Source organism: Oncorhynchus keta, chromosome 18 (genome assembly GCF_023373465.1).
Source record: "Oncorhynchus keta strain PuntledgeMale-10-30-2019 chromosome 18, Oket_V2, whole genome shotgun sequence".
NCBI classification, from domain to species: Eukaryota; Metazoa; Chordata; class Actinopteri; order Salmoniformes; family Salmonidae; genus Oncorhynchus; species Oncorhynchus keta.
Genome location: NC_068438.1, coordinates 29,599,492 through 29,625,891, shown reverse-complemented (window position 1 = coordinate 29,625,891; position 26,400 = coordinate 29,599,492). Strand labels below are relative to the sequence as shown.

The following is a 26,400-nucleotide window of genomic DNA, read 5'->3' as shown; positions in this document are numbered from 1 at the left end:
ACTGAGGTGTATAGGTTACTCCACTGAGGTGTGTGTAGGTTACTCCACTTAGGTGTGTATAGGTTATTCCACTGAGGTGTGTATAGGTTATTCCACTGAGGTGTGTATAGGTTATTCCACTGAGGTGTGTATAGGTTATTCCACTGAGGTGTGTATAGGTTATTCCACTGAGGTGTGTATAGGTTATTCCACTGAGGTGTGTATAGGTTATTCCACTGAGGTGTGTATAGGTTACTCCACTGAGGTGTGTATAGGTTATTCCACTGAGGTGTGTATAGGTTACTCCACTGAGGTGTGTATAGGTTACTCCACTGAGGTGTGTATAGGTTACTCCACTGAGGTGTGTATAGGTTACTCCACTGAGGTGTGTATAGGTTACTCCACTGAGGTGTGTATAGGTTATTCCACTGAGGTGTGTATAGGTTACTCCACTGAGGTGTGTACAGGTTACTCCACTGAGGTGTGTATAGGTTACTCCACTGAGGTGTGTATAGGTTACTCCACTGAGGTGTGTACAGGTTACTCCACTGAGGTATATAGGTTACTCCACTGAGGTGTGTATAGGTTACTCCACTGAGGTATATAGGTTACTCCACTGAGGTGTGTATAGGTTACTCCACTGAGATGTGTACAGGTTATTCCACTGAGGTGTACAGGTTATTCCACTGAGGTGTATAGGTTACTCCACTGAGGTATATAGGTTACTCCACTGAGATGTGTATAGGTTATTCCACTGAGGTGTACAGGTTACTCCACTGAGGTGTGTATAGGTTACTCCACTGAGGTATATAGGTTACTCCACTGAGGTGTGTATAGGTTACTCCACTGAGGTGTACAGGTTATTCCACTGAGGTGTACAGGTTACTCCACTGAGGTGTGTATAGGTTACTCCACTGAGGTGTGTATAGGTTACTCCACTGAGGTGTGTATAGGTTACTCCACTGAGGTGTGTATAGGTTACTCCACTGAGGTGTACAGGTTATTCCACTGAGGTGTACAGGTTACTCCACTGAGGTGTATACAGGTTACTCCACTGAGGTGTGTATAGGTTACTCCACTGAGGTGTATAGGTTACTCCACTGAGGTGTGTATAGGTTACTCCACTGAGGTGTACAGGTTATTCCACTGAGGTGTACAGGTTATTCCACTGAGGTGTATAGGTTACTCCACTGAGGTGTACAGGTTATTCCACTGAGGTGTACAGGTTATTCCACTGAGGTGTATAGGTTACTCCACTGAGGTGTGTGTAGGTTACTCCACTTAGGTGTGTATAGGTTATTCCACTGAGGTGTGTATAGGTTATTCCACTGAGGTGTGTATAGGTTACTCCACTGAGGTGTGTATAGGTTATTCCACTGAGGTGTGTATAGGTTACTCCACTGAGGTGTGTATAGGTTACTCCACTGAGGTGTGTATAGGTTATTCCACTGAGGTGTGTATAGGTTATTCCACTGAGGTGTGTATAGGTTACTCCACTGAGGTGTGTATAGGTTATTCCACTGAGGTGTGTATAGGTTATTCCACTGAGGTGTGTATAGGTTATTCCACTGAGGTGTGTATAGGTTATTCCACTGAGGTGTGTATAGGTTATTCCACTGAGGTGTGTATAGGTTACTCCACTGAGGTGTGTATAGGTTATTCCACTGAGGTGTGTATAGGTTATTCCACTGAGGTGTGTATAGGTTACTCCACTGAGGTGTGTATAGGTTATTCCACTGAGGTGTGTATAGGTTACTCCACTGAGGTGTGTACAGGTTACTCCACTGAGGTGTGTATAGGTTACTCCACTGAGGTGTGTATAGGTTACTCCACTGAGGTGTGTATAGGTTACTCCACTGAGGTGTGTATAGGTTATTCCACTGAGGTGTGTATAGGTTACTCCACTGAGGTGTGTACAGGTTACTCCACTGAGGTGTGTATAGGTTACTCCACTGAGGTGTGTATAGGTTACTCCACTGAGGTGTGTACAGGTTACTCCACTGAGGTGTGTACAGGTTACTCCACTGAGGTGTGTATAGGTTACTCCACTGAGGTGTACAGATTACTCCACTGAGGTGTATAGGTTATTCCACTGAGGTGTACAGATTATTCCACTGAGGTGTACAGATTATTCCACTGAGGTGTACAGATTATTCCACTGAGGTGTGTATAGGTTATTCCACTGAGGTGTACAGATTATTCCACTGAGGTGTACAGATTATTCCACTGAGGTGTACAGATTATTCCACTGAGGTGTACAGATTATTCCACTGAGGTGTATAGGTTATTCCACTGAGGTGTACAGATTATTCCACTGAGGTGTGTATAGGTTACTCCACTGAGGTGTGTATAGGTTACTCCACTGAGGTGTGTATAGGTTACTCCACTGAGGTGTGTATAGGTTACTCCACTGAGGTGTACAGATTATTCCACTGAGGTGTGTACAGGTTACTCCACTGAGGTGTGTATAGGTTACTCCACTGAGGTGTGTATAGGTTACTCCACTGAGGTGTGTATAGGTTACTCCACTGAGGTGTACAGATTATTCCACTGAGGTGTGTATAGGTTACTCCACTGAGGTGTACAGATTATTCCACTGAGGTGTACAGATTATTCCACTGAGGTGTACAGATTATTCCACTGAGGTGTGTATAGGTTATTCCACTGAGGTGTACAGATTATTCCACTGAGGTGTGTATAGGTTACTCCACTGAGGTGTATAGGTTATTCCACTGAGGTGTGTATAGGTTACTCCACTGAGGTGTACAGATTATTCCACTGAGGTGTGTATAGGTTATTCCACTGAGGTGTACAGATTATTCCACTGAGGTGTGTATAGGTTACTCCACTGAGGTGTGTATAGGTTACTCCACTGAGGTGTGTATAGGTTATTCCACTGAGGTGTACAGATTATTCCACTGAGGTGTGTATAGGTTACTCCACTGAGGTGTATAGGTTACTCCACTGAGGTATATAGGTTACTCCACTGAGGTGCGTATAGGTTATTCCACTGAGGTGTACAGATTATTCCACTGAGGTGTGTATAGGTTACTCCACTGAGGTGTATAGGTTATTCCACTGAGGTGTATAGGTTACTCCACTGAGGTGTGTATAGGTTATTCCACTGAGGTGTGTATAGGTTACTCCACTGAGGTGTACAGATTATTCCACTGAGGTGTGTATAGGTTACTCCACTGAGGTGTACAGATTACTCCACTGAGGTGTATAGGTTATTCCACTGAGGTGTGTATAGGTTACTCCACTGAGGTGTGTATAGGTTACTCCACTGAGGTGTATAGGTTACTCCACTGAGGTGTGTATAGGTTATTCCACTGAGGTGTGTATAGGTTACTCCACTGAGGTGTGTATAGGTTATTCCACTGAGGTGTGTATAGGTTATTGCACTGAGGTGTGTATAGGTTATTCCACTGCGGTGTGTATAGGTTATTCCACTGCGGTGTGTATAGGTTATTCCACTGAGGTGTGTACAGATTATTCCACTGAGGTGTGTATAGGTTATTCCACTGAGGTGTGTATAGGTTACTCCACTGAGGTGTGTATAGGTTATTCCACTGAGGTGTGTATAGGTTACTCCACTGAGGTGTGTATAGGTTACTCCACTGAGGTGTGTATATGTTATTGCACTGAGGTGTGTATAGGTTACTCCACTGAGGTGTACAGATTATTCCACTGAGGTGTGTATAGGTTATTCCACTGAGGTGTGTATAGGTTACTCCACTGAGGTGTGTATAGATTACTCCACTGAGGTGTATAGGTTACTCCACTGAGGTGTACAGATTATTCCACTGAGGTGTGTATAGGTTACTCCACTGAGGTGTATAGGTTATTCCACTGAGGTGTGTATAGGTTACTCCACTGAGGTGTGTATAGGTTACTCCACTGAGGTGTATAGATTACTCCACTGAGGTGTGTATAGGTTACTCCACTGAGGTGTATAGGTTAATCCACTGAGGTATATAGGTTACTCCACTGAGGTGTACAGATTATTCCACTGAGGTGTGTATAGGTTACTCCACTGAGGTGTGTATAGGTTATTCCACTGAGGTGTGTATAGGTTACTCCACTGAGATGTGTACAGGTTACTCCACTGAGGTGTGTATAGGTTACTCCACTGAGGTGTGTACAGGTTACTCCACTGAGGTGTGTACAGGTTACTCCACTGAGGTGTGTATAGGTTATTCCACTGAGGTGTGTATAGGTTATTCCACTGAGGTGTATAGGTTATTCCACTGAGGTGTATAGGTTATTCCACTGAGGTGTATAGGTTATTCCACTGAGATGTGTATAGGTTACTCCACTGAGGTGTGTATATGTTACTCCACTGAGGTGTACAGATTATTCCACTGAGGTGTATAGGTTATTGCACTGAGGTGTGTATAGGTTATTCCACTGAGGTGTACAGATTATTCCACTGAGGTGTATAGGTTATTCCACTGAGGTGTGTAGGTTATTCCACTGAGGTGTGTATAGGTTATTCCACTGCGGTGTGTATAGGTTATTCCACTGAGGTGTGTACAGATTATTCCACTGAGGTGTGTATAGGTTACTCCACTGAGGTGTGTACAGGTTATTCCACTGAGGTGTGTATAGGTTATTCCACTGAGGTGTACAGATTATTCCACTGAGGTGTGTATAGGTTACTCCACTGAGGTGTGTATAGGTTATTGCACTGAGGTGTGTATAGGTTATTCCACTGAGGTGTGTATAGGTTATTGCACTGAGGTGTGTATAGGTTACTCCACTGAGGTGTGTATAGGTTATTCCACTGAGGTGTGTATAGGTTATTCCACTGAGGTGTGTATAGGTTATTGCACTGAGGTGTGTATAGGTTACTCCACTGAGGTGTACAGATTATTCCACTGAGGTGTGTATAGGTTACTCCACTGAGGTGTATAGGTTACTCCACTGCGGTGTGTATAGGTTACTCCACTGCGGTGTGTATAGGTTATTGCACTGAGGTGTGTACAGGTTACTCCACTGAGGTGTACAGATTATTCCACTGAGGTGTGTATAGGTTACTCCACTGCGGTGTGTATAGGTTACTCCACTGCGGTGTGTATAGGTTATTCCACTGAGGTGTACAGGTTACTACATGGAGGTTGGTATATTGCATTATCAAATTTATGCGGCACAAGACCCCATCGAAAACAAGATGGTATATTTAAAAGATCCGTAGGTGTTGTCCTAAAAATTCCAATTATACAAACATGTTATGCTCACTTTCGTGTGCGGTATTGAATTGGATTCTTGCATGATTTGGGCAGTGGATAGCAGGCAGCACAGCACACAGGTCTCAGCCACACAATTTATTGTTCTGCCAGAGATGCAGACTGTTTCAGCAGCCATTGCCACTGAGTGGAGGCAGCTGTACATTGTATTTATGACAAGATCAGGTAGACCAGGCAGGTTTCAGCCCTGAGTTCCAATGGGGGTTCCCTTGGCTCTCATCTGAACTTGTCACTGTGTGTCGGTGCGTAGTCGGTCTATCCAAAAGAAAAATGTCATCAGGACCCCCCTCCCCCTTGAATTCCCCCCATGCCTCCCCGTACTCTTTCCCAGTGATTACTTGATCTGAAAGTACCCTGTCGGCCCATATCGGAAGACTTGCTGCATGGCAGTAGGTTTGAATCAAACCACAATCGACGGATACATTTTTTATTCCTGGCCATTCTGGAAGAAGGAAATAATGTGTGGAACCAGCCTTTTCTTCTCAGATTAAACTCTTATGCTTTTAGGGTTTATTTTTCCTGCTCTGTTTGAAGTGGGGGATAATATTATTTTGGGGAAAAAAGGCTTGCTGATTAAAAACTGTGAGGGTCTGAGAGATCCTCAAGGTACTGCCTCTCATCTCTCGGCCTATCTGTGTGTGAGAGAGGTAAACGTGAGTCTGTGTGCGACTCTGTGGGGTGCTGCAGTGTACGAAAGTGTGTGTGTGTGTGTGTGTGTGTGTGTGTGTGTGTGTGTGTGTGTGTGTGTGCGCACACGTTTGTGTGTGTTTGTGTTTCCTTTAAGTGAGATGTGGGTGCCAGTGGCGTCTGGCCTGTCTCACTCATGTGGCTCTCTGCTCCATCTGCTTAGATCACCTGGGGAGAGGCGCTTAAACTGCAGCCCTGTGTGTGTGTGTGTGTGTGTGTGTGTGTGTGTGTGTGTGTGTGTGTGTGTGTGTGTGTGTGTGTGTGTGTGTGTGTGTGTGTGTGTGTGTGTGTGTGTGTGTGTGTGTGTGTGTGTGTGTGTGTGTGTGTGTGTGTGTGTGTGTGTGTGTGTGTGAAATCTGCCTGTCTGTTAATGATCCATCTGCGGCATAATTGCAGGCATGATAAATTAAACAAATACCTCATCCAGTTAACTATTTACCGTATACTCTACATCAGATCAAACTGTCTTCTCATCTCCACACTTTGTTAATAACTTTTATTACCTTTCACACATCATCTGAGTGATTATGTGGATGTATAAATACTACATTTATTCTCGTGTGTGTGTGTGTGTGTGTCAGGGGTTTAGAATGTTCTAGTTCGTGTTACATTAGATGCATGTTGACAAACTACACAGTGTGCCTCAATGACCTCCATCTCAGTGGAAATAAATAACCCCTATTTCACAACCTTGCTGTTTTCTGCTGATGGGAATTGTAAAGTGCTTTGCCTTAATCTCCCTCTTAAGGCTGGAGTTAGATGATTGTTAGATGAAAAATGTAATAAATATTGCTATTTAATGCAGGAAACCAATCGCATCCCTGCTAAAATGATAGTACCTTTTGTAGTGTAAACCAATCGCACCCATGCTAAGATGACAGTACCTCTAGTAGTGTAAACAAATCGCACCCCTGCTAAGATGATAGTACCTCTAGTAGCGTAACCAAATCACACCCCTGCTAAGATGATAGTACCTCTAGTAGCGTAACCAAAGCAGCACCCCTGCTAAGATGATAGTACCTCTAGTAGTGTAACCAAATCACACCCCTGCTAAGATGATAGTACCTCTAGTAGTGTAACCAAATCACACCCCTGCTAAGATGATAGTACCTCTAGTAGCTTAACCAAAGCAGCACCCCTGCTAAGATGATAGTACCTCTAGTAGTGTAACCAAATCACACCCCTGCTAAGATGATAGTACCTCTAGTAGCGTAACCAAAGCAGCACCCCTGCTAAGATGATAGTACCTTTAGTAGTGTAACCAAATCACACCCCTGCTAAGATGATAGTACCTCTAGTAGCGTAACCAAAGCAGCACCCCTGCTAAGATGATAGTACCTTTAGTAGTGTAACCAAAGCAGCACCCATGCTAAGATGATAGTACCTCTAGTAGCGTAACCAAAGCAGCACCCATGCTAAGATGATAGTACCTCTAGTAGTGTAACCAAATCGCACCCCTCTAAGATGACAGTACCTCTAGTAGCTTAACCAAAGCAGCACCCCTGCTAAGATGATAGTACCTCTAGTAGCTTAACCAAATCACACCCCTGCTAAAATGATAGTACCTCTAGTAGTGTAAACAAATCGCACCCCTGCTAAGATGATCGTACCTTTAGTAGTGTAACCAAATCGCACCCCTGCTAAGACGATAGTACCTCTAGTAGTGTAAACAAAAATCACCCCTGCTAAGATGATAGTACCTTTATTAGTGTAAACAAATCGCACCTCTGCTAAGACGATAGTACCTCTAGTAGCTTAACCAAAGCAGCACCCATGCTAAGATGATAGTACCTCTAGTAGCTTAACCAAAGCAGCACCCCTGCTAAGATGATAGTACCTTTAGTAGTGTAACCAAATCACACCCCTGCTAAGATGACAGTACCTCTAGTAGTGTAACCAAATCACACCCCTGCTAAGATGACAGTACCTCTAGTAGTGTAAACAAAGCACACCCCTGCTAAGATGATAGTACCTCTAGTAGTGTAACCAAATCACACCCCTGCTAAGATGATAGTACCTCTAGTAGTGTAACCAAATCGCACCCCTGCTAAGATGATAGTACCTCTAGTAGCGTAACCAAAGCAGCACCCTGCTAAGATGATAGTACCTCTAGTAGCGTAACCAAAGCAGCACCCTGCTAAGATGATAGTACCTTTAGTAGTGTAACCAAAGCAGCACCCATGCTAAGATGATAGTACCTCTAGTAGCGTAACCAAAGCAGCACCCATGCTAAGATGATAGTACCTCTAGTAGTGTAACCAAATCGCACCCCTCTAAGATGACAGTACCTCTAGTAGCTTAACCAAAGCAGCACCCCTGCTAAGATGATAGTACCTCTAGTAGCTTAACCAAATCACACCCCTGCTAAAATGATAGTACCTCTAGTAGTGTAAACAAATCGCACCCCTGCTAAGATGATCGTACCTTTAGTAGTGTAACCAAATCGCACCCCTGCTAAGACGATAGTACCTCTAGTAGTGTAAACAAAAATCACCCCTGCTAAGATGATAGTACCTTTATTAGTGTAAACAAATCGCACCTCTGCTAAGACGATAGTACCTCTAGTAGTGTAAACAAATCGCACCCCTGCTAAGACGATAGTACCTCTAGTAGTGTAAACAAAAATCACCCCTGCTAAGATGATAGTACCTTTATTAGTGTAAACAAATCGCACCTCTGCTAAGACGATAGTACCTCTAGTAGCTTAACCAAAGCAGCACCCATGCTAAGATGATAGTACCTCTAGTAGCTTAACCAAAGCAGCACCCCTGCTAAGATGATAGTACCTCTACTAGCTTAACCAAAGCAGCACCCCTGCTAAGATGATAGTACCTCTAGTAGCTTAACCAAAGCAGCACCCCTGCTAAGATGATAGTACCTCTAGTAGTGTAACCAAATCACACCCCTGCTAAGATGATAGTACCTTTAGTAGTGTAACCAAATCACACCCATGCTAAGATGATAGTACCTTTATTAGTGTAAACAAATCGCACCCCTGCTATGATAGTACCTTTAGTAGTGTAAACAAAACGCACCCCTGCTAAGATGATAGTACCTCTAGTAGCTTAACCAAAGCAGCACCATGCTAAGATGATAGTACCTGTAGTAGTGTAAACAAAACGCACCCCTGCTAAGATGATAGTACCTTTAGTAGTGTAAACAAAAATCACCCCTGCTAAGATGACAGTACCTCTAGTAGTGTAACGAAATCGCACCCCTGCTAAGATGACAGTACCTGTAGTAGTGTAACGAAATCGCACCCCTGCTAAGATGACAGTACCTGTAGTAGTGTAACCAAATCACACCCCTGCTAAGATGATAGTACCTTTAGTAGTGTAAACAAATCACACCCCTGCTAAGATGATAGTACCTCTAGTAGTGTAACGAAATCGCACCCCTGCTAAGATGACAGTACCTGTAGTAGTGTAACCAAATCGCACCCCTGCTAAGATGACAGTACCTCTAGTAGTGTAACCAAAGCAGCCCCATGCTAAGATGATAGTACCTGTTGTAGTGTAACCAAATCGCACCCCTGCTAAGATGATAGTACCTCTAGTAGTGTAACGAAATCGCACCCCTGCTAAGATGACAGTACCTGTAGTAGTGTAACCAAATCGCACCCCTGCTAAGATGATAGTACCTTTATTAGTGTAAACAAATCGCACCCCTGCTAAGATGACAGTACCTGTAGTAGTGTAACCAAATCGCACCCCTGCTAAGATGATAGTACCTCTAGTAGTGTAACGAAATCACACCCCTGCTAAGATGATAGTACCTTTAGTAGTGTAACGAAATCGCACCCCTGCTAAGATGACAGTACCTGTAGTAGTGTAACCAAATCGCACCCCTGCTAAGATGATAGTACCTTTATTAGTGTAAACAAATCGCACCCCTGCTAAGACGATAGTACCTCTAGTAGTGTTAACAAATCGCACCCCTGCTAAGATGATAGTACCTTTATTAGTGTAACCAAATCGCACCCCTGCTAAGACGATAGTACCTCTAGTAGTGTAACCAAATCGCACCCCTGCTAAGATGATAGTACCTTTATTAGTGTAACCAAATCGCACCCCTGCTAAGACGATAGTACCTCTAGTAGTGTTAACAAATGGCACCCCTGCTAAGATGATAGTACCTTTATTAGTGTAAACAAATCGCACCCCTGCTAAGATGATAGTACCTTTAGTAGTGTAACCAAATCACACCCCTGCTAAGATGATAGTACTTTTAGTAGTGTAACCAAATCACACCCCTGCTAAGATGATAGTACCTTTATTAGTGTAAACAAATCGCACCCCTGCTAAGATGATAGTACCTTTATTAGTGTAAACAAATTGCACCCCTGCTAAGATGATAGTACTTTTAGTAGTGTAACCAAATCACACCCCTGCTAAGATGATAGTACCTCTAGTAGCTTAACCAAAGCAGCACCCCTGCACTTATTGCTCTCATTGCACTGTTAGTATTGATCATTTCTTTGGGACTATGCTTGTTTGTTCATGCTATTGTTTTTAATCCCTTATTGTATTCCCACTCACTCTGAATAAGGGACCAGGCAGCAACTACATGACTATGACAGGAGCTTGCTGTGTGGTGTCTGTGAGGGTCTCGTCTCATACTCTGATCCTCTTCCTCCACTCCAGGTCAGTGACGGACCCCCGGGATGGAAAGCGCGTCGCCCTCAAAAAGATGCCCAACGTCTTCCAGAACCTCGTCTCCTGTAAGAGGGTCTTCCGCGAGCTGAAGATGCTGTGCTTCTTCAAACATGATAATGTGAGTGGGTGGACAGCCTCCCTCCTCCCACCACAATGTCAATGCCCTCCCCTCTTTTGATCCCTCCCTCTTTCCTTCTCTTCCACCTGTCACCGCCGAACCTTGTTTCTTCCTCTCTGTCCTTTCCTATTCTCTCTCTCTGATCCCTCTCACCCTCCGCTCCCTACATACGTGCCTGACCTCCTCTCCTCTCCACAGGTGCTCTCGGCTCTCGACATCCTACAGCCTCCACACATCGACTACTTTGAGGAAATGTATCCTTAGACTGGCCACAATGTCATTGGTTATGTGGCCTTTATTCATCAAACCCCTTCCTTCTAGTCTCACAATCGTAGGAGTTTAAAACAACCTCTTGCACATATTCCATGCAATTTTTTAAAGCAGCTTTGTTAGCTATCAGTGAATCTCCCAGGCTGCTGGTTCGTTCCACAGATTAAAGAGGACAGACTTGTTTGCTGTAGATTAAATCTGACCTTGTTGCATTGTTTAGATGGGATGTCTTGTGATGTGTCATTGCTGCTAAATTGGCTCAGCCCGTATGGAGTCAGTCCAGATCCAGTCTGAGACCTGCTGGAGATTGTAGACGCTCTCTCTCTATCACCTATTCCCAGTGAAGTCTATGTCTGCTGGGGTTGTTAAAATGGTGAGATTTTACTGAGCTGTCTCATTGACATTATTTTGCCTCCAGGAGTGACAGTTGGGGCGTGGGAGGAGACCGGAGGCAAGGAGCTGTGCTTGCTGATTCAGTGGGAGATAGATAGGGATGATCTACTAGCAGGTAGCATCTACCTCCTTTTCACTCTTATAGGCGGTTGGGGGGTGGTAGTTTGCCTGTTTGTTTACCCACCGCTATCCCCCATATTGGTGCTCATCAGTCGACAGCACTATCAGTTGGAATCAGGTGACTGACTAACTGACTATGGCCTTGGAAAAACGAGTTGAGCCTGCTCCCATTCTGCATGTTCAGGGTGAAGGGAAAGGCACAAGCCTGTCACCGACACCTTTAGTTATCTTTTCCTTGGCGTCCCGGCACTTAACTGCCTAATGGTTTATTTTGGGTGGAGGAGGATGAGGAGGGCGGATGGAGGGAAGGAGTGTAAAACGTTGACACGTCCCATTTATTTTCCTTTCGTATTTCTAATATTTCCTTGATGGGCTGGAATTGGAGGAATGAGGTTTGAGGCTTTCCGAGCTTTCTCGGTAATCTAGCATATAATTTAATCATCCAAATTACATGCTGCTCCCCCGTATTGAACTGGCTCCCGGTCACTCCATATGCTCTTATAAGCCCTTCCCTATTTTACATCTCTCTAAACCAAGTGGGCTTTCTTTGGTTCTGTCTTGGCAGCCTTTCTAGTGAATTATGAGAGAAAGAATAGAAACAAAACCCACTTTGTCTATATTAGTTGAGAGATTTATTTACCTCTGTATTTTTTTGACGTTACTCATTCGTCACAGTGATTATTTTCTTTGCTCTTAAATGTGTGACATTCTGCTGCTTTTGGACTCACTTTAAAGCACACAATGGAAGCCCCTAAATAGTGTACTGTATATCAGCGTTTCTCTGTGTGCTTTTTGATACTAGAATATACAACAACAAGAACGACTGGGATATATGCTGTGCTCTCGCGTGCAACTTCTGCCTTTGAGAGTGTTAGTGGGAGTGGTGGCATATTCAACTCAGGCGGTTTATTTGAAGGCAGGCAGGATCCCTATCTTTCTCTCCACTCTCTCTCTTTCTCTCTCTCTCATGGCATGTTTAGCAAAGCAAGGGAGATGAGGATGTTGGGGAGCTAGGAGGTTTTACCGGGAGTGTTGTCACACACCTTCCCTGGAAACGTTCCCATCTCCACAGACAGCAGGCAGGCATGCAGGCAGGGCCCTTGGCATGAGCTCTCTCTCTCTCTCTCTCTCTCTCTCTCTCTCTCTCTCTCTCTCTCTCTCTCTCTCTCTCTCTCTCTCTCTCTCTATCTCTTTATCTTCCTGTCTCTCTCTTTCTCTGTGTGTGTCTCTCTTTCTATCTATTTGCTTTGTTAAAATCCCCAGCTACAATAAATGCAGCCTCAGGATATATGGTTTCCAGTTTACATAGAGTCCAGTTAAGTTCCTTGTGTGCCAGCTTGGTGTCTGCTTGAGGGGGAATGTACACCGCTGTGACGATAACTGACGAGAATTTTCTTGGAAGGTAATATGGCCGGCATTTGATTGTAAAGAATTCTAGGTCGGGTGAGCAGAAGGACTTGAGTTCCTGTATGTTGTTATGATTACACCATGAGTCGTTATTCATAAACACCCCCGCCCTTCCTCTTCCCAGAGAGGTGTTTATCTCTGTTGGCGCGATGCATGGAGAAGCCCAGTGGCTGAACCGATTCTGACAACATATCCAGAGAGGGCCATGTTTCCGTAAAACAGAGAATGTTACAATCTCTGATGTCTCTCTGGAAGGCCAACCTTGCTCGAATTATGTCTACCTTGTTGTCAAGAGACTGGACATTGGTGAGTAGTATACTGGGGAGCGGTGGGCAATGTGCACGTCTACGGAGCCTGACCAGGAGGCCGTTCCATCCACCCCTTAGATTCATTGTCCTGGGTGGTGGTTCAAACTGATGCTTCAGGAAAGTCGTATTCCTGGTCGTAATGTTGGTAAGTTGACGTCGCTCTTATATCCAATAGTTCATCCCAGCTGTATGTAATTAGATTTAAGATTTCCTGGGGTAACAATGTAAGAAATAATACATAAAAAATAAAATACTGCAAGTTTCCTAAGGACTCGATGCGAGGCGACCATCTCTGTCAGCACCATCTTTTGAAGGTCAGATAGAGGAGAGGCGTTGTATTGTGAGGTGTTGTTTTATTAGTGTTGTTTTATTAGTGTTTTAAAGCTTATTTTGCTGTTTGCCAGAGTCATTTCAGATGGAATCGAGTTTCATGTGATCATGGCTCTGTATAATACTGTGCGTTGCCTTGAATTTGGGGACTGTGAAGAGACTCCTGGTGGGGTAAGTATGTATATTAGAGCTATATGTAAGTGTATTATTCAAACAATTTGGACATTTCAATACAATAATATTTCTCACAAAAACAATAATTTGTTAGTTCTGTATGTAAAGCTAAGCGGAAAGTGTGCAGCTCTGTTTTGAGCCAGCTGCAGCTTCTTCTTTTTTATAACAGATCCTCCCCATCTTCACAACAACTTTGTCAATATGACTTGACCATAATAATTGACCATCCAATGTTATACCTAGGATTTTAGCTTCCTCAACTTACTCAATGGTCACACCATGTCTACACAACTCCAGTTGAGGTTTAGGTCTCAGAGAATGTTTTGAACCAAATACATTGCTTTTAGATTTAGTTATATTTAAGAGCAGTTCTGAAACTGACTGTAACTCCTTATTTAGAATTTCAGAGCTCATTGGCTTTGGGTGCTGACATGTAGCGTTTGGAATGATCCGCATACATAGTTATTCTACACTGAACAAAAATATAAACACAACATGCAACAATTTCAAAGATTTTATACTTTGATATATGTTATAGCAACGTATGCTAAAGCTTGTATTCAACGCAGTTCCAGCCAGCACAGCTCGCCGACTGTCATGGAAACCTGGCTAGCTATATAGCTAGCAGCTAGGCTAACTGCTTCACTAAGCAGCAGCTCTTCAGACTTTAGGGTTTGGCAGTATCCCAGGACAGATAGTAGTGGTCCCAGCAACTGAGCATAACCCCATCACAATATTTAAATTAAACAGGTAGGTTAGTTAATAAATGTTTTTCTCTTCAAGAAAACACTTTTCCAGAAACTTTAAAAAACAAACCAAGCTCTCTAGTTTCGCGTTCAGCATGCAGCGCGCTCTGATGACGTTGCACATATGCTTAGTGACGTGGACACAAGGAACTTGAAGCTCTCGACCCGCTCCTCTACAGCCCTGTCGATGGGGCCGTGCTCGGCCCTCCGTTTCAGCTCCTTTGTCTTGCTGACGTTGTGGGAAAGGTTGATGTCATGGCCCCACACTGCCAGGTCACTGACCTCTTCCCTAAAGGCTGTCTCATCGTCATTGGTGAGCAGGCCTACCACCGTCGTGTTGTCAGCAAACAGCAAAATATTTAGTTGCAGATGCAACCAAATTGGTTGTAGTTTAGAGCCCTGGTAGGGGTTGAGGCCTGTAGCTCTGCTAACTTGTGATAATTTCCTCTGTGGGGTTTGGTGTGCATGCTTTTTTTCTCTGTACTTTTGTGGGGGGTTAGCACCCCCTCATCTCATTCTGCAGCCTGGTTAACAAGGTTAACATGCGACCAGAATGTATTTTATTTTACCACCTACCAACACCCTTACTAGTCCGGCTAAAAACTACTTCACTCTCTCATCTCACCATTTTTGTTCAGAGGTCAACTTTATGGTCTTCCACTAAGGGTTATCTCCAGAGTTATCTGAGCGTGTCTCTACCTGACGTGTCTCTACTTGACCCCAGTCTTTATCTTTACCATGGCAGTCCTTGACTATGTTCATTACCACACACACACACACACACACACACACACACACACACACACACACACACACACACACACACACACACACACACACACACACACACACACACACACACACACACACACACACACACACACACACACACACACACACACACACACACACACACACACACACACATAATGGAAGGCTAGTGAATTACTGACACAGCAACAGGCTATTTATAGACCTCAACGTGACATGGCATGGGGCTATCACAACCTGCCAAGAAAACGAGAGTGAGAGAGCATGTTCAAGGCAACCACATGCCTGCCTGCTTTACAGGAGTGTGTTATGGAGAGTTTCACATTGTCAGGAAACTTAGACTTGGCTATTGAATCTAATCCCCAGGCTTATGTTTGGTTGACCACTGCTGTTTCTATTTTCTAGAATTCCTAGAAATACCCCTCTGAATAATTATATTATCCTGCTGAAATGTCTTACTGAAATACCTATTCTGGAAATGGGTGGCTAATCTCTATAGGCTCTGTAGCTCTGAGTAGTGTGGTGTGTTTGACTGAGGTCTGACAGCATCTATGTGTCAGATATATAGTGAGTCATTTGCTGTTCTGGAAGTGACTGTACCTATTTTCATATAAAGGTCTCTGCTGAAGTTGCTTGCGTGCATGTATGAATGAGAAGGAGCGAGAGGTCTGACACACCCCTTCCGTCTTTTGTGTGTGTGCGTGTGTTTATTAAGCACCCACTGTAGAGTACTGTAGGCTGGTGTGGGCTCCGTATTGGTCTGCTCTGTCAGAACAGGAATATGAATGTGATCTCCACATATCTACACGCTGGTTATTATGTAGAGGGGGTGTTTTTAATCAGGTAGCATATTAGAGTGAATACACTCTTCTATCCAAACACACAGTTAGACATGCATAGCTTGGTAATAATTAAACTGCTCCTGACACAGGAAGACATGATTACAGCCTGATGCACTACACCGAGGAAGAAGGGAGGGACACTCACAGGCAATTAGATTAAATGTAAATATGGATTTAGGAAGACGTTTCAGGTGCTTCATTACATTACTTCTATTGCTCATGGTCGTTATTATGAAATGGATGGACATGCTTGGATTTTCATCATGAAACAAAATGACTCATCCCAATGCACAGTGCCATACAATAGGAGGATGTGTCGTGTTCTGCTACAATGTGACCTTTAATGGAGGGGGGTTCTCATCTTCCACTGTCATTTAAACAGGGGAAACCCGAAGAGGTCTGAAAATGTCTCTTAGGTTTCCCCTTACCTCACCTTGCCAATGTGTGTTTACATTAGTACTTTGCCTCTTCCCTCCCTCTCCTCTCTTCTGTGGGTTAGTCATACAGGGAGGGGGAGGGGTGACACCTTGACATACAGCAGACCCCAGGTGCCTCTCTGCCATTTCCCACTTCTCAATGCGTTGGTTGGCATAGTAACAGGTAACCAGAGCCCTCTGGGAGTGTGTTCTGCGCCAGGTCACATGGTTAAAAGGGGAAGGATTGCTCACAGGTGGCCAAGCCAGGGATGCCATAGCCGACACAGACTAACCCAACTAGTTTATACACAGAATAATACTGGAGCTTCAGTGTAGAAGTATATAACGAGCTACCTTAGTTCACAGGCATCTACCCTTTATATACAGTTGAAGTCAGAAGTTTACATACACTTAGGTTGGAGTCATTAAAACTTGTTTTTCAATCACTCCACAAATTTCTTCTTAACAAACTATAGTGTTTGCAAGTCAGTTAGGACAGCTACTGTGTGCATGACACAAGTAAGTTTTCAAACAATTTTTTACGGACAGAATATTTCACATATAATTCACTGTTTCACAATTCTAGTGGGTCAGAAGTTTACATACACTAAGTTGACTGTCCCTTTTAACAGCTTGGAAAATTCCAGAAAATTATGTCATGGCTTTAGAAGCTTCTGAAAGGCTAATTGACATCATTTGAGTCAATTGGAGGTGTACCTGTGGATGTATTTCAAGGCCTACCTTCAAACTCAGTGCCTCTTTGCTTGACATCATGGGAAAATCAAAAGAAATCAGCAAAGACCTCAGAAAATAAATTGTAGACCTCCACAAGTCTGGTTCATCCTTGGGAGCAATTTCCAAACCCCTGAAGGTACCATGTTCATCTGTACAAACAATAGTACGCAAGTATAAACTAGAGGTCGACCGATTATGATTTATCAACGCCGATACCGATACCGATTGTTGGAGGACCAAAAAAGCCCATGCCGATTTTTTTTTTTTAACATTTATTTGTAATAATGACAATTACAACAATCCTGAATGAACACTTATTTTAACTTAATATAATACATCAATAAAATCAATTTAGCCTCAAGTAAACAATGAAACATGTTCAATTTGTTTTAAATAATGCAAAAACAAAGTGTTGGAGAAGAAAGCAAAAGTTCAATATGTGCTATGTAAGAAATCTAACGTTTCAGTTCCTTGCTCAGCACATGAGAACATATGAAAGCTGGTGGTTCCTTTTAACATGAGTCTTCAATATTCCCAGGTAAGAATATTTTAGGGTGTAGTTATTATATATACCATTTGTATTTAATTAACATTTGACTATTGTATGTTCTTATAAATCAAATCAAATCAAATTTGATTTGTCACATCCACATGGTTAGCAGATGTTAATGCGAGTGTAGCGAAATGCTTGTGCTTCTAGTTCCGACAATGCAGTAATAACCAACAAGTAATCTAGCTAACAATTACAAAACTACTGTCTTATACACAGTGTAAGGGGATAAAGAATATGTACATAAGGATATATGAATGAGTGATGGTTCAGAGCAGCATAGGCAAGATACAGTAGATGGTATCGAGTACAGTATATACATATGAGATGAGCATGTAAACAAAGTGGCATAGTTAAAGTGGCTAGTGATACATGTATTACATAAGGATGCAGTCGATGATATAGAGTACAGTATATACATATGCATATGAGATGAATAATGTAGGGTAAGTAACATTATATAAGGTAGCATTGTTTAAAGTGGCTAGTGATATATTTACATCATTTCCCATCAATTCCCATTATTAAAGTGGCTGGAGTTGAGTCAGTGTCAGTGTCAGTGTGTTGGCAGCAGCCACTCAATGTTAGTGGTGGCTGTTTAACAGTCTGATGGCCTTGAGATTGAAGCTGTTTTTCAGTCTCTCGGTCCCAGCTTTGATGCACCTGTACTGACCTCGCCTTCTGGATGATAGCGGGGTGAACAGGCAGTGGCTCGGGTGGTTGATGTCCTTGATGATCTTTATGGCCTTCCTGTAACATCGGGTGGTGTAGGTGTCCTGGAGGGCAGGTAGTTTGCCCCCGGTGATGCGTTGTGCAGACCTCACTACCCTCTGGAGAGCCTTACGGTTGAGGGCGGAGCAGTTGCCGTACCAGGCGGTGATACAGCCCGCCAGGATGCTCTCGATTGTGCATCTGTAGAAGTTTGTGAGTGCTTTTGGTGACAAGCCAAATTTCTTCAGCCTCCTGAGGTTGAAGAGGCGCTGCTGCGCCTTCTTCACAATGCTGTCTGTGTGAGTGGACCAATTCAGTTTGTCTGTGATGTGTATACCGAGGAACTTAAAACTTGCTACCCTCTCCACTACTGTTCCATCGATGTAGATAGGGGGGTGTTCCCTCTGCTGTTTCCTGAAGTCCACAATCATCTCCTTAGTTTTGTTGACGTTGAGTGTGAGGTTATTTTCCTGACACCACACTCCGAGGGCCCTCACCTCCTCCCTGTAGGCCGTCTCGTCGTTGTTGGTAATCAAGCCTACCACTGTTGTGTCGTCCGCAAACTTGATGATTGAGTTGGAGGCGTGCGTGGCCACGCAGTCGTGGGTGAACAGGGAGTACAGGAGAGGGCTCAGAACGCACCCTTGTGGGGCCCCAGTGTTGAGGATCAGCGGGGAGGAGATGTTGTTGCCTACCCTCACCACCTGGGGGCGGCCCGTCAGGAAGTCCAGTACCCAGTTGCACAGGGTGGGGTCGAGACCCAGGGTCTCGAGCTTGATGACGAGCTTGGAGGGTACTATGGTGTTGAATGCCGAGCTGTAGTCGATGAACAGCATTCTCACATAGGTATTCCTCTTGTCCAGATGGGTTAGGGCAGTGTGCAGTGTGGTTGAGATTGCATCGTCTGTGGACCTATTTGGGCGGTAAGCAAATTGGAGTGGGTCTAGGGTGTCAGGTAGGGTGGAGGTGATATGGTCCTTGACTAGTCTCTCAAAGCACTTCATGATGACGGAAGTGAGTGCTACGGGCGGTAGTCGTTTAGCTCAGTTACCTTAGCTTTCTTGGGAACAGGAACAATGGTGGCCCTCTTGAAGCATGTGGGAACAGCAGACTGGTATAGGGATTGATTGAATATGTCTGTAAACACACCGGCCAGCTGGTCTGCGCATGCTCTGAGGGCGCGGCTGGGGATGCCGTCTGGGCCTGCAGCCTTGCGAGGGTTAACACGTTTAAATGTCTTACTCACCTCGGCTGCAGTGAAGGAGAGACCGCATGTTTTCGTTGCAGGCCGTGTCAGTGGCACTGTATTGTCTTCGAAGCGGGCAAAAAAGTTATTTAGTCTGCCTGGGAGCAAGACATCCTGGTCCGTGACTGGGCTGGATTTCTTCCTGTAGTCCGTGATTGACTGTAGACCCTGCCACATGCCTCTTGTGTCTGAGCCGTTGAATTGAGATTCTACTTTGTCTCTGTACTGACGCTTAGCTTGTTTGATAGCCTTGCGGAGGGAATAGCTGCACTGTTTGTATTCGGTCATGTTACCAGACACCTTGCCCTGATTAAAAGCAGTGGTTCGCGCTGTCAGTTTCACGCGAATGCTGCCATCAATCCACGGTTTCTGGTTAGGGAATGTTTTAATCGTTGCTATGGGAACGACATCTTCAACGCACGTTCTAATGAACTCGCACACCGAATCAGGGTATTCGTCAATATTGTTATCTGACGCAATACGAAACATATCCCAATCCACGTGATGGAAGCAGTCTTGGAGTGTGGAGTCAGCTTGGTCGGACCAGCGTTGGACAGACCTCAGCGTGGGAGCCTCTTGTTTTAGTTTCTGTCTGTAGGCAGGGATCAACAAAATGGAGTCGTGGTCAGCTTTTCCGAAAGGGGGGCGGGGCAGGGCCTTATATGCGTCGCGGAAGTTAGAGTAACAATGATCCAAGGTTTTTCCACCCCTGGTTGCGCAATCGATATGCTGATAAAATTTAGGGAGTCTTCTTTTCAGATTAGCCTTGTTAAAATCCCCAGCTACAATGAATGCAGCCTCCGGATAAATGGTTTCCAGTTTGCAAAGAGTTAAATAAAGTTCGTTCAGAGCCATCGATGTGTCTGCTTGGGGGGGATATATACGGCTGTGATTATAATTGAAGAGAATTCTCTTGGTAGAAAATGCGGTCTACATTTAATTGTGAGGAATTCTAAATCAGGTGAACAGAAGGATTTGAGTTCCTGTATGTTTCTTTCATCACACCATGTCTCGTTAGCCATAAGGCATACGCCCCCGCCCCTCTTCTTACCAGAAAGATGTCTGTTTCTGTCGGCGCGATGCGTGGAGAAACCCGTTGGCTGCACCGCCTCGGATAGCGTCTCTCCAGTGAGCCATGTTTCCGTGAAGCAAAGAACGTTACAGTCTCTGATGTCCCTCTGGAATGCTACCCTTGCTCGGATTTCATCAACCTTGTTGTCAAGAGACTGGACATTGGCAAGAAGAATGCTAGGGAGTGGTGCACGGTGTGCCCGTCTCCGGAGTCTGACCAGAAGACCGCCTCGTTTCCCTCTTTTTCGGAGTCGTTTTTTGGGGTCGCTGCATGGGATCCATTCCGCTGTCCTGTTTGAAAGGCAGAACACAGGATCCGCGTCACGAAAAACATATTCTTGGTACTGATGGTTAGTTGACGCTGATCTTATATTCAGTAGTTCTTCTCGACTGTATGTAATGAAACCTAAGATGACCTGGGGTACTAATGTAAGAAATAACACGTAAAAAAACAAAAAACTGCATAGTTTCCTAGGAACGCGAAGCGAGGCAGCCATCTCTGTCGGCGCCGGAAACGTATAGTATTGCCAGTGTAACAGTATAGCATCCGTCCCTCTCCTCGCTCCTCCCTGGGCTCGAACCAGCAACACAACGTCAACAGCCACCATCGAAGCAGTGTTACCCATGCAGAGCAAGGGGAACAACTACTAGAAGGCTCAGAGCGAGTGACGTTTGAAACGCTATTAACGCGCGCTAACTAGCTAGCCATTTCACTTCGGTTACACCAGGCTCATCTCGGGTGCTGTGGATCCTGGCGGCCTCAAGCACCAGGGGGAGGAAGAGCGGGAGCAGGCGTGACACTCCATTCTTGTTGTAAAATGGAGTAGCAGAAACTGATCCCCAGTTTCCCATCCATTCCTCTCCTCATACTGTAGGTTACTCTGCTCCATCCCCATCACTCCTCTGAATGACTAGAGGTGACCAGAGCCCCAGTGGCTGGTGTTCTGTCTCTCTCTCTCACTATCAATCAGGGCATGCCTTTGTACCCGGAAAGAGAGAGAGCCTTGTTATTGTCACCACAGCAGCACAGCAGAGAGAGAGTCAACCACCACCAAGCGAGCATGGGCCACAGAGGAAAGAGTGTAGTTTGCATTTCAGCGGAGCAATCAAGCATGCAGATGATTTGCATGAGGATAATTATACAGTATTAGAGACAGGACAAAAGTCATCTGTTCCCTGCCCTGTCACTGATACAATTGAGGGAATTTTTCATCTGTGCATTGTTGGCAATGATGAGTTGGTTCATACATGAATTGTCAGACTATTTTACCTGTTGCGTGGTATTTAAAAACTATTATTGAAAATATATGTTGTCATTATTAGCCATTGTCACTTTGAGATGACATGGATGCATAGCTAAATATAATTTGCTCCCACATGGGGTGTCCTTCCCCCGTGGTGTGTCATGGCATGGCTCTAAATTTAGACAACTGGAACAAAATATGAATGATTAATAAATGTTTAAGGCTATACCCTGCATGTCTCTTGCTGGAGAAGCCATACACTATTTATAATGGAGAGTGAGAGTATATACTGTTGGTGAGACGCAGGGTGGCAATTAAGCATTTAGTTTTATCAAGCAGAAAGGAAGCATCTGGAGCCATGCCCAGGCCAGATAGATGGATCCTTGGCCCCTGGGCCTCATGTTCTCCAATGTGGTGTGGCAGGTTGGGACTTCTCTTCTCCATGTGTCAGAGACGCTAGCAGAGAGGAGATAGGGTAGAAGTTTGCAAGGGAAAGGCCTTGTGATAGAGAGGGAGTGTGTGAGGCAAGGGAGAGGCCTTGTGATAGAGAGAGGGAGGGAGTGTTAGGAAGAGGTGTTACTGTTAAAGGAAGGAGTGTTTAAGTGAGAGCCTTGTGATGGAGGGAGTGTGTGAGGCAAGTGATAAAATACAGAGGGAGCGAGGGGTGAAGGGTAAAGGCACATACAGTTGAAGTCAGAAGTTTACATACACTTATGTTGGAGTCATTAAAACTAGTTTTTCAACCACTTTTTCTACTTCTTGTTAACAAACTATAGTTTTGGTTAGGACATCTACTTTGTGCATGACACAAGTAATTTTTCCAACAATTGTTTGCAGACAGATTATTTCACGTATAATTGACTGTATCACAATTCCAGTGGGTCCAAAGTTTACATATACTAAGTTGACAGTGGCTAATTGACATCATTTGAGTCAATTGTAGGTGTACCTGTGGATGTATTTCAAGGCCTAACTTCAAACTCAGTGCCTCAACAATAGTACACAAGTATAAACACCATAAGACCACACAGCCGTCATACCGCTCAGGAAGGAGACACGTTCAGTCTCCTAGAGATGAACGTACTTTGGTGCGAAAAGTGCAAATCTATCCCAGAACAACAGGAAAGGACCTTCTGAAGATGCTGGAGGAAACAGATACAAAAGTATCTATAGCCACAGTAAAACAAGTCCTATATCAACAAGGATGAAGCTACTGCTCCAAACCGCCTTAAAAAAAAGCAAGACTACGGTTTGCAGCTGCACATGGTGACAAAGACTGTACTTTTTGGAGAAATGTCCTCTGGTCTGATGAAACATAAATAGAACTGTTTGGTCATAATGACCATCGTTATGTTTGGAGGAAAAAGTGAGTGTCACGCCTTGACCTTAGAGAGCCTTTTTATTCCTCTATTTGGTTAGGTCAGAGTGTGATTTGGGTGGGAATTCTAGTTTGCCTATTTCTTTGTTGTTGGCCGAGTGTGGTTCCCAATCAGAGGCAGCTGTCTATCGTTGTCTCTGATTGGAAATCATTCTTAGGCAGCCTTTTTCCCACCTAATGTTGTGGGTAATTATTTGTTTTCTGTGAGTGTTTGTGTGCGCCTCGGTGGCGTCACGTTCGGATTCTGTTTACCTTTTTTTGTTGTGAGTGTTTCACTTTATTATAACCAACACAAAAACATCCTATGGCGATCTTCATTAGCATCGAAGAGCCCCTGTGATATGCAACTTTTCAGGGAAGCTAGAAACCAATATACACAGGCAGTTAGAGAAGCCAAGGCTAGATTTTTCAAGCAGAAATTTCCTTCCTGCAACACAAACTCAAAAAAGTTCTGGGACAATGTAAAGTCCATGGAGAATAAGAACACCTCCTCCCAGCTGCCCACTGCACTGAGGATAGGAACCACTGTCACCCCTGATAAATCCACTACAATTGAGGATTTCAATAAGCATTTTTCTACGGCTGGCCGTGCTTTCCACCTGGCGACCCCTACCCCGGTCAACAGCACTGCACACCCCACAGCAACTCGCCCAAGCCTTCCCCATTTCTCCTTCTCCCAAATCCAGTCAGCTGATGTTCTGAAAGAGCTGCAAAATCTGGACCCCTACAAATCAGCCGGGCGAGACAATCTGGACACTTTATTTCTAAAATTATCTGCCGAAATTGTTGCAACCCCTATTACTAGCCTGTTCAACCTCTCTTTCGTGTCGTCTGAGATTCCCAAAGATTGGAAAGCAGCTGCCGTCATCCCCCTCTTCAAAGGGGGGGACACTCTTGACCCAAACTGCTACAGACCTATATCTATCCTACCCTGCCTTTCTAAGGTCTTTGAAAGCCAAGTCGACAAACAGATTACCAACCATTTCGAATCCCACCATACCTTCTCCGCTATGCAATCTGGTTTCAGAGCTGGTCATGGGTACACCTCAGCCACGCTCAAGGTCCTAAACAATATCTTAACCGCCATCGATAAGAAACAATACTGTGCAGCCCTATTCATTGACCTGGCCAAGGCTTTCGACTCTGTCAATCACCACATCCTCATCGGGAGACTCGATAGCCTTGGTTTCTCAAATGATTATCTCGCCTGGTTCACCAACTTCTTCTCTGACAGAGTTCCGTATGTCAAATCGGAGGGCCTCTTGTCCAGGCCTCTGGCAGTCTCTATGGGGGTGCCACAGGGTTAAATTCTTGGACCGACTCTCTTCTCTGTATACATCAATGATGTCGCTCTTGCTGCTGGTGAGTCTCTGATCCACCTCTACGCAGACGACAACATTCTGTATACTTCTGGCCCTTCTTTGGACACTGGGTTAACAACCTTCCAGACGAGCTCCAATGCAATACGACTTTCCTTCCGTGGCCTCCAATTGCTCTTAAATACAAGTAAAACTAAATGCACGCTCTTCAACCGATCGCTGCCTGCACCTGACAGCCCGTTCAGCATCACTACTCTGGACGGATCTGAATATGTGGACAACTACAAATACCTAGGTGTCTGGTTAGACTGTCTCCTTCCAGACTCACATCAAACATCTCCAATCCAAAGTTAAATCTAGAATTGGCCTCCTATTTCGCAACAAAGCATCCTTCACTCATGCTCCCATTGTAAAACTGTACATCCTACCGATCCTCGACTTTGGCGATGTCATTTACAAAATAGCCTCCAATACCCTACTCAATAAATTGGATGCAGTCTATCACAGTGCCATCCGTTTTGTCACCAAAGCCCCATATACTACCCACCACTGCGTCCTGTACTCTCTCGTTGGCTGGCCCTCGCTTCATACTCGTCGCCAAATTAACTGGCTCCAGGTCATCTACAAGACCCTGCTAGGTAAATTCCCCCCTTATCTCAGCTGACTGGTCACCATATTAGCACCCACCTGTAGCACACGTTCCAGTATGTATATCTCTCTGGTCACCCCCAAAACCAATTCTTCCTTTGGCCGCCTCTCCTTCCAGTTCTCTGCTGCCAATGACTGGAACGAACTACAAAAATCTCTGAAACTGGAAACACTTATCTCCCTCACTAGCTTGAAGCACCAGGTGTCAGAGCAGCTCACAGATTACTGCACCTGTACATAGCCCATCTATAATTTAGCCCAAACAACTACCTCTCCCCCTACTGTATTTATTTATTTAGCTAATTTGCACCCCATTATTTCTACCATTCCAGTGTTTTACTTGCTATATTGTATTTACATCGCCACCATGGCCTTTTTTTGCCTTTACCTCCCTTATCTCACCTCATTTGCTCACATTGTATATAGACTTATTTTTCTACTGTATTATTGACTGTATGTTTGTTTTACTCCATTTGTAACTCTGTGTTGTTGTATGTGTCGAACTGCTTTGCTTTATCTTGGCCATGTCGCAAATGGATATGAGAACTTGTTCTAAACTTGCCTATCTGGTTAAATAAAGGTGAAATAAATCTAATTTGTAGGTGTGGAATTACATGCACGCTGTGCCTTGGCTCATTTATCACAGGGAGTTTGAAGACAGCGGACCTGACAGGGGGAGGCTTGCAAGCTGAAGAACACCATCTCAACCTTGAAGCACGGGGGGTGGCAGCATCATGTTGTGGGGGTGCTTTGCTGCAGGAGGGACTGGTGCACTTCACAAAATAGATTGCATCATGAGGAGGACAATTATGTGGATATAGTGAAGAAACATCTCAAGACATCAGTCAGGAAGTTGAAGCTTGGTCGCAAATGGGTCTTCCAAATGGACAATGACCCCAAGCATACTTTCAAAGTTGTGGCAAAATGGCTTAAGGACAACAAATTCAATGTATTGGAGTGGCCATCACAATGCCCCGATCTCAAGCTTATAGAAAAACTGTGGTCAGAACTGAAAAAGCATGTGTGAGCAAGG

General features: G+C 44.4%; 1 protein-coding gene across 1 annotated transcript in view; it reads left to right on the top strand.

The window, feature by feature from the left end:
• LOC118396878 (serine/threonine-protein kinase NLK-like) overlaps positions 1-26,400 on the top strand; it is a 146,866-nt gene that overhangs the window by 70,248 nt on the left and 50,218 nt on the right. Inside the window, exons 2-3 of the mRNA XM_052467872.1 lie at positions 10,559-10,688; positions 10,887-10,942. Coding sequence (XP_052323832.1) covers positions 10,559-10,688; positions 10,887-10,942 — 186 coding nt within the window. The remainder of the gene's footprint in view (positions 1-10,558; positions 10,689-10,886; positions 10,943-26,400) is intronic.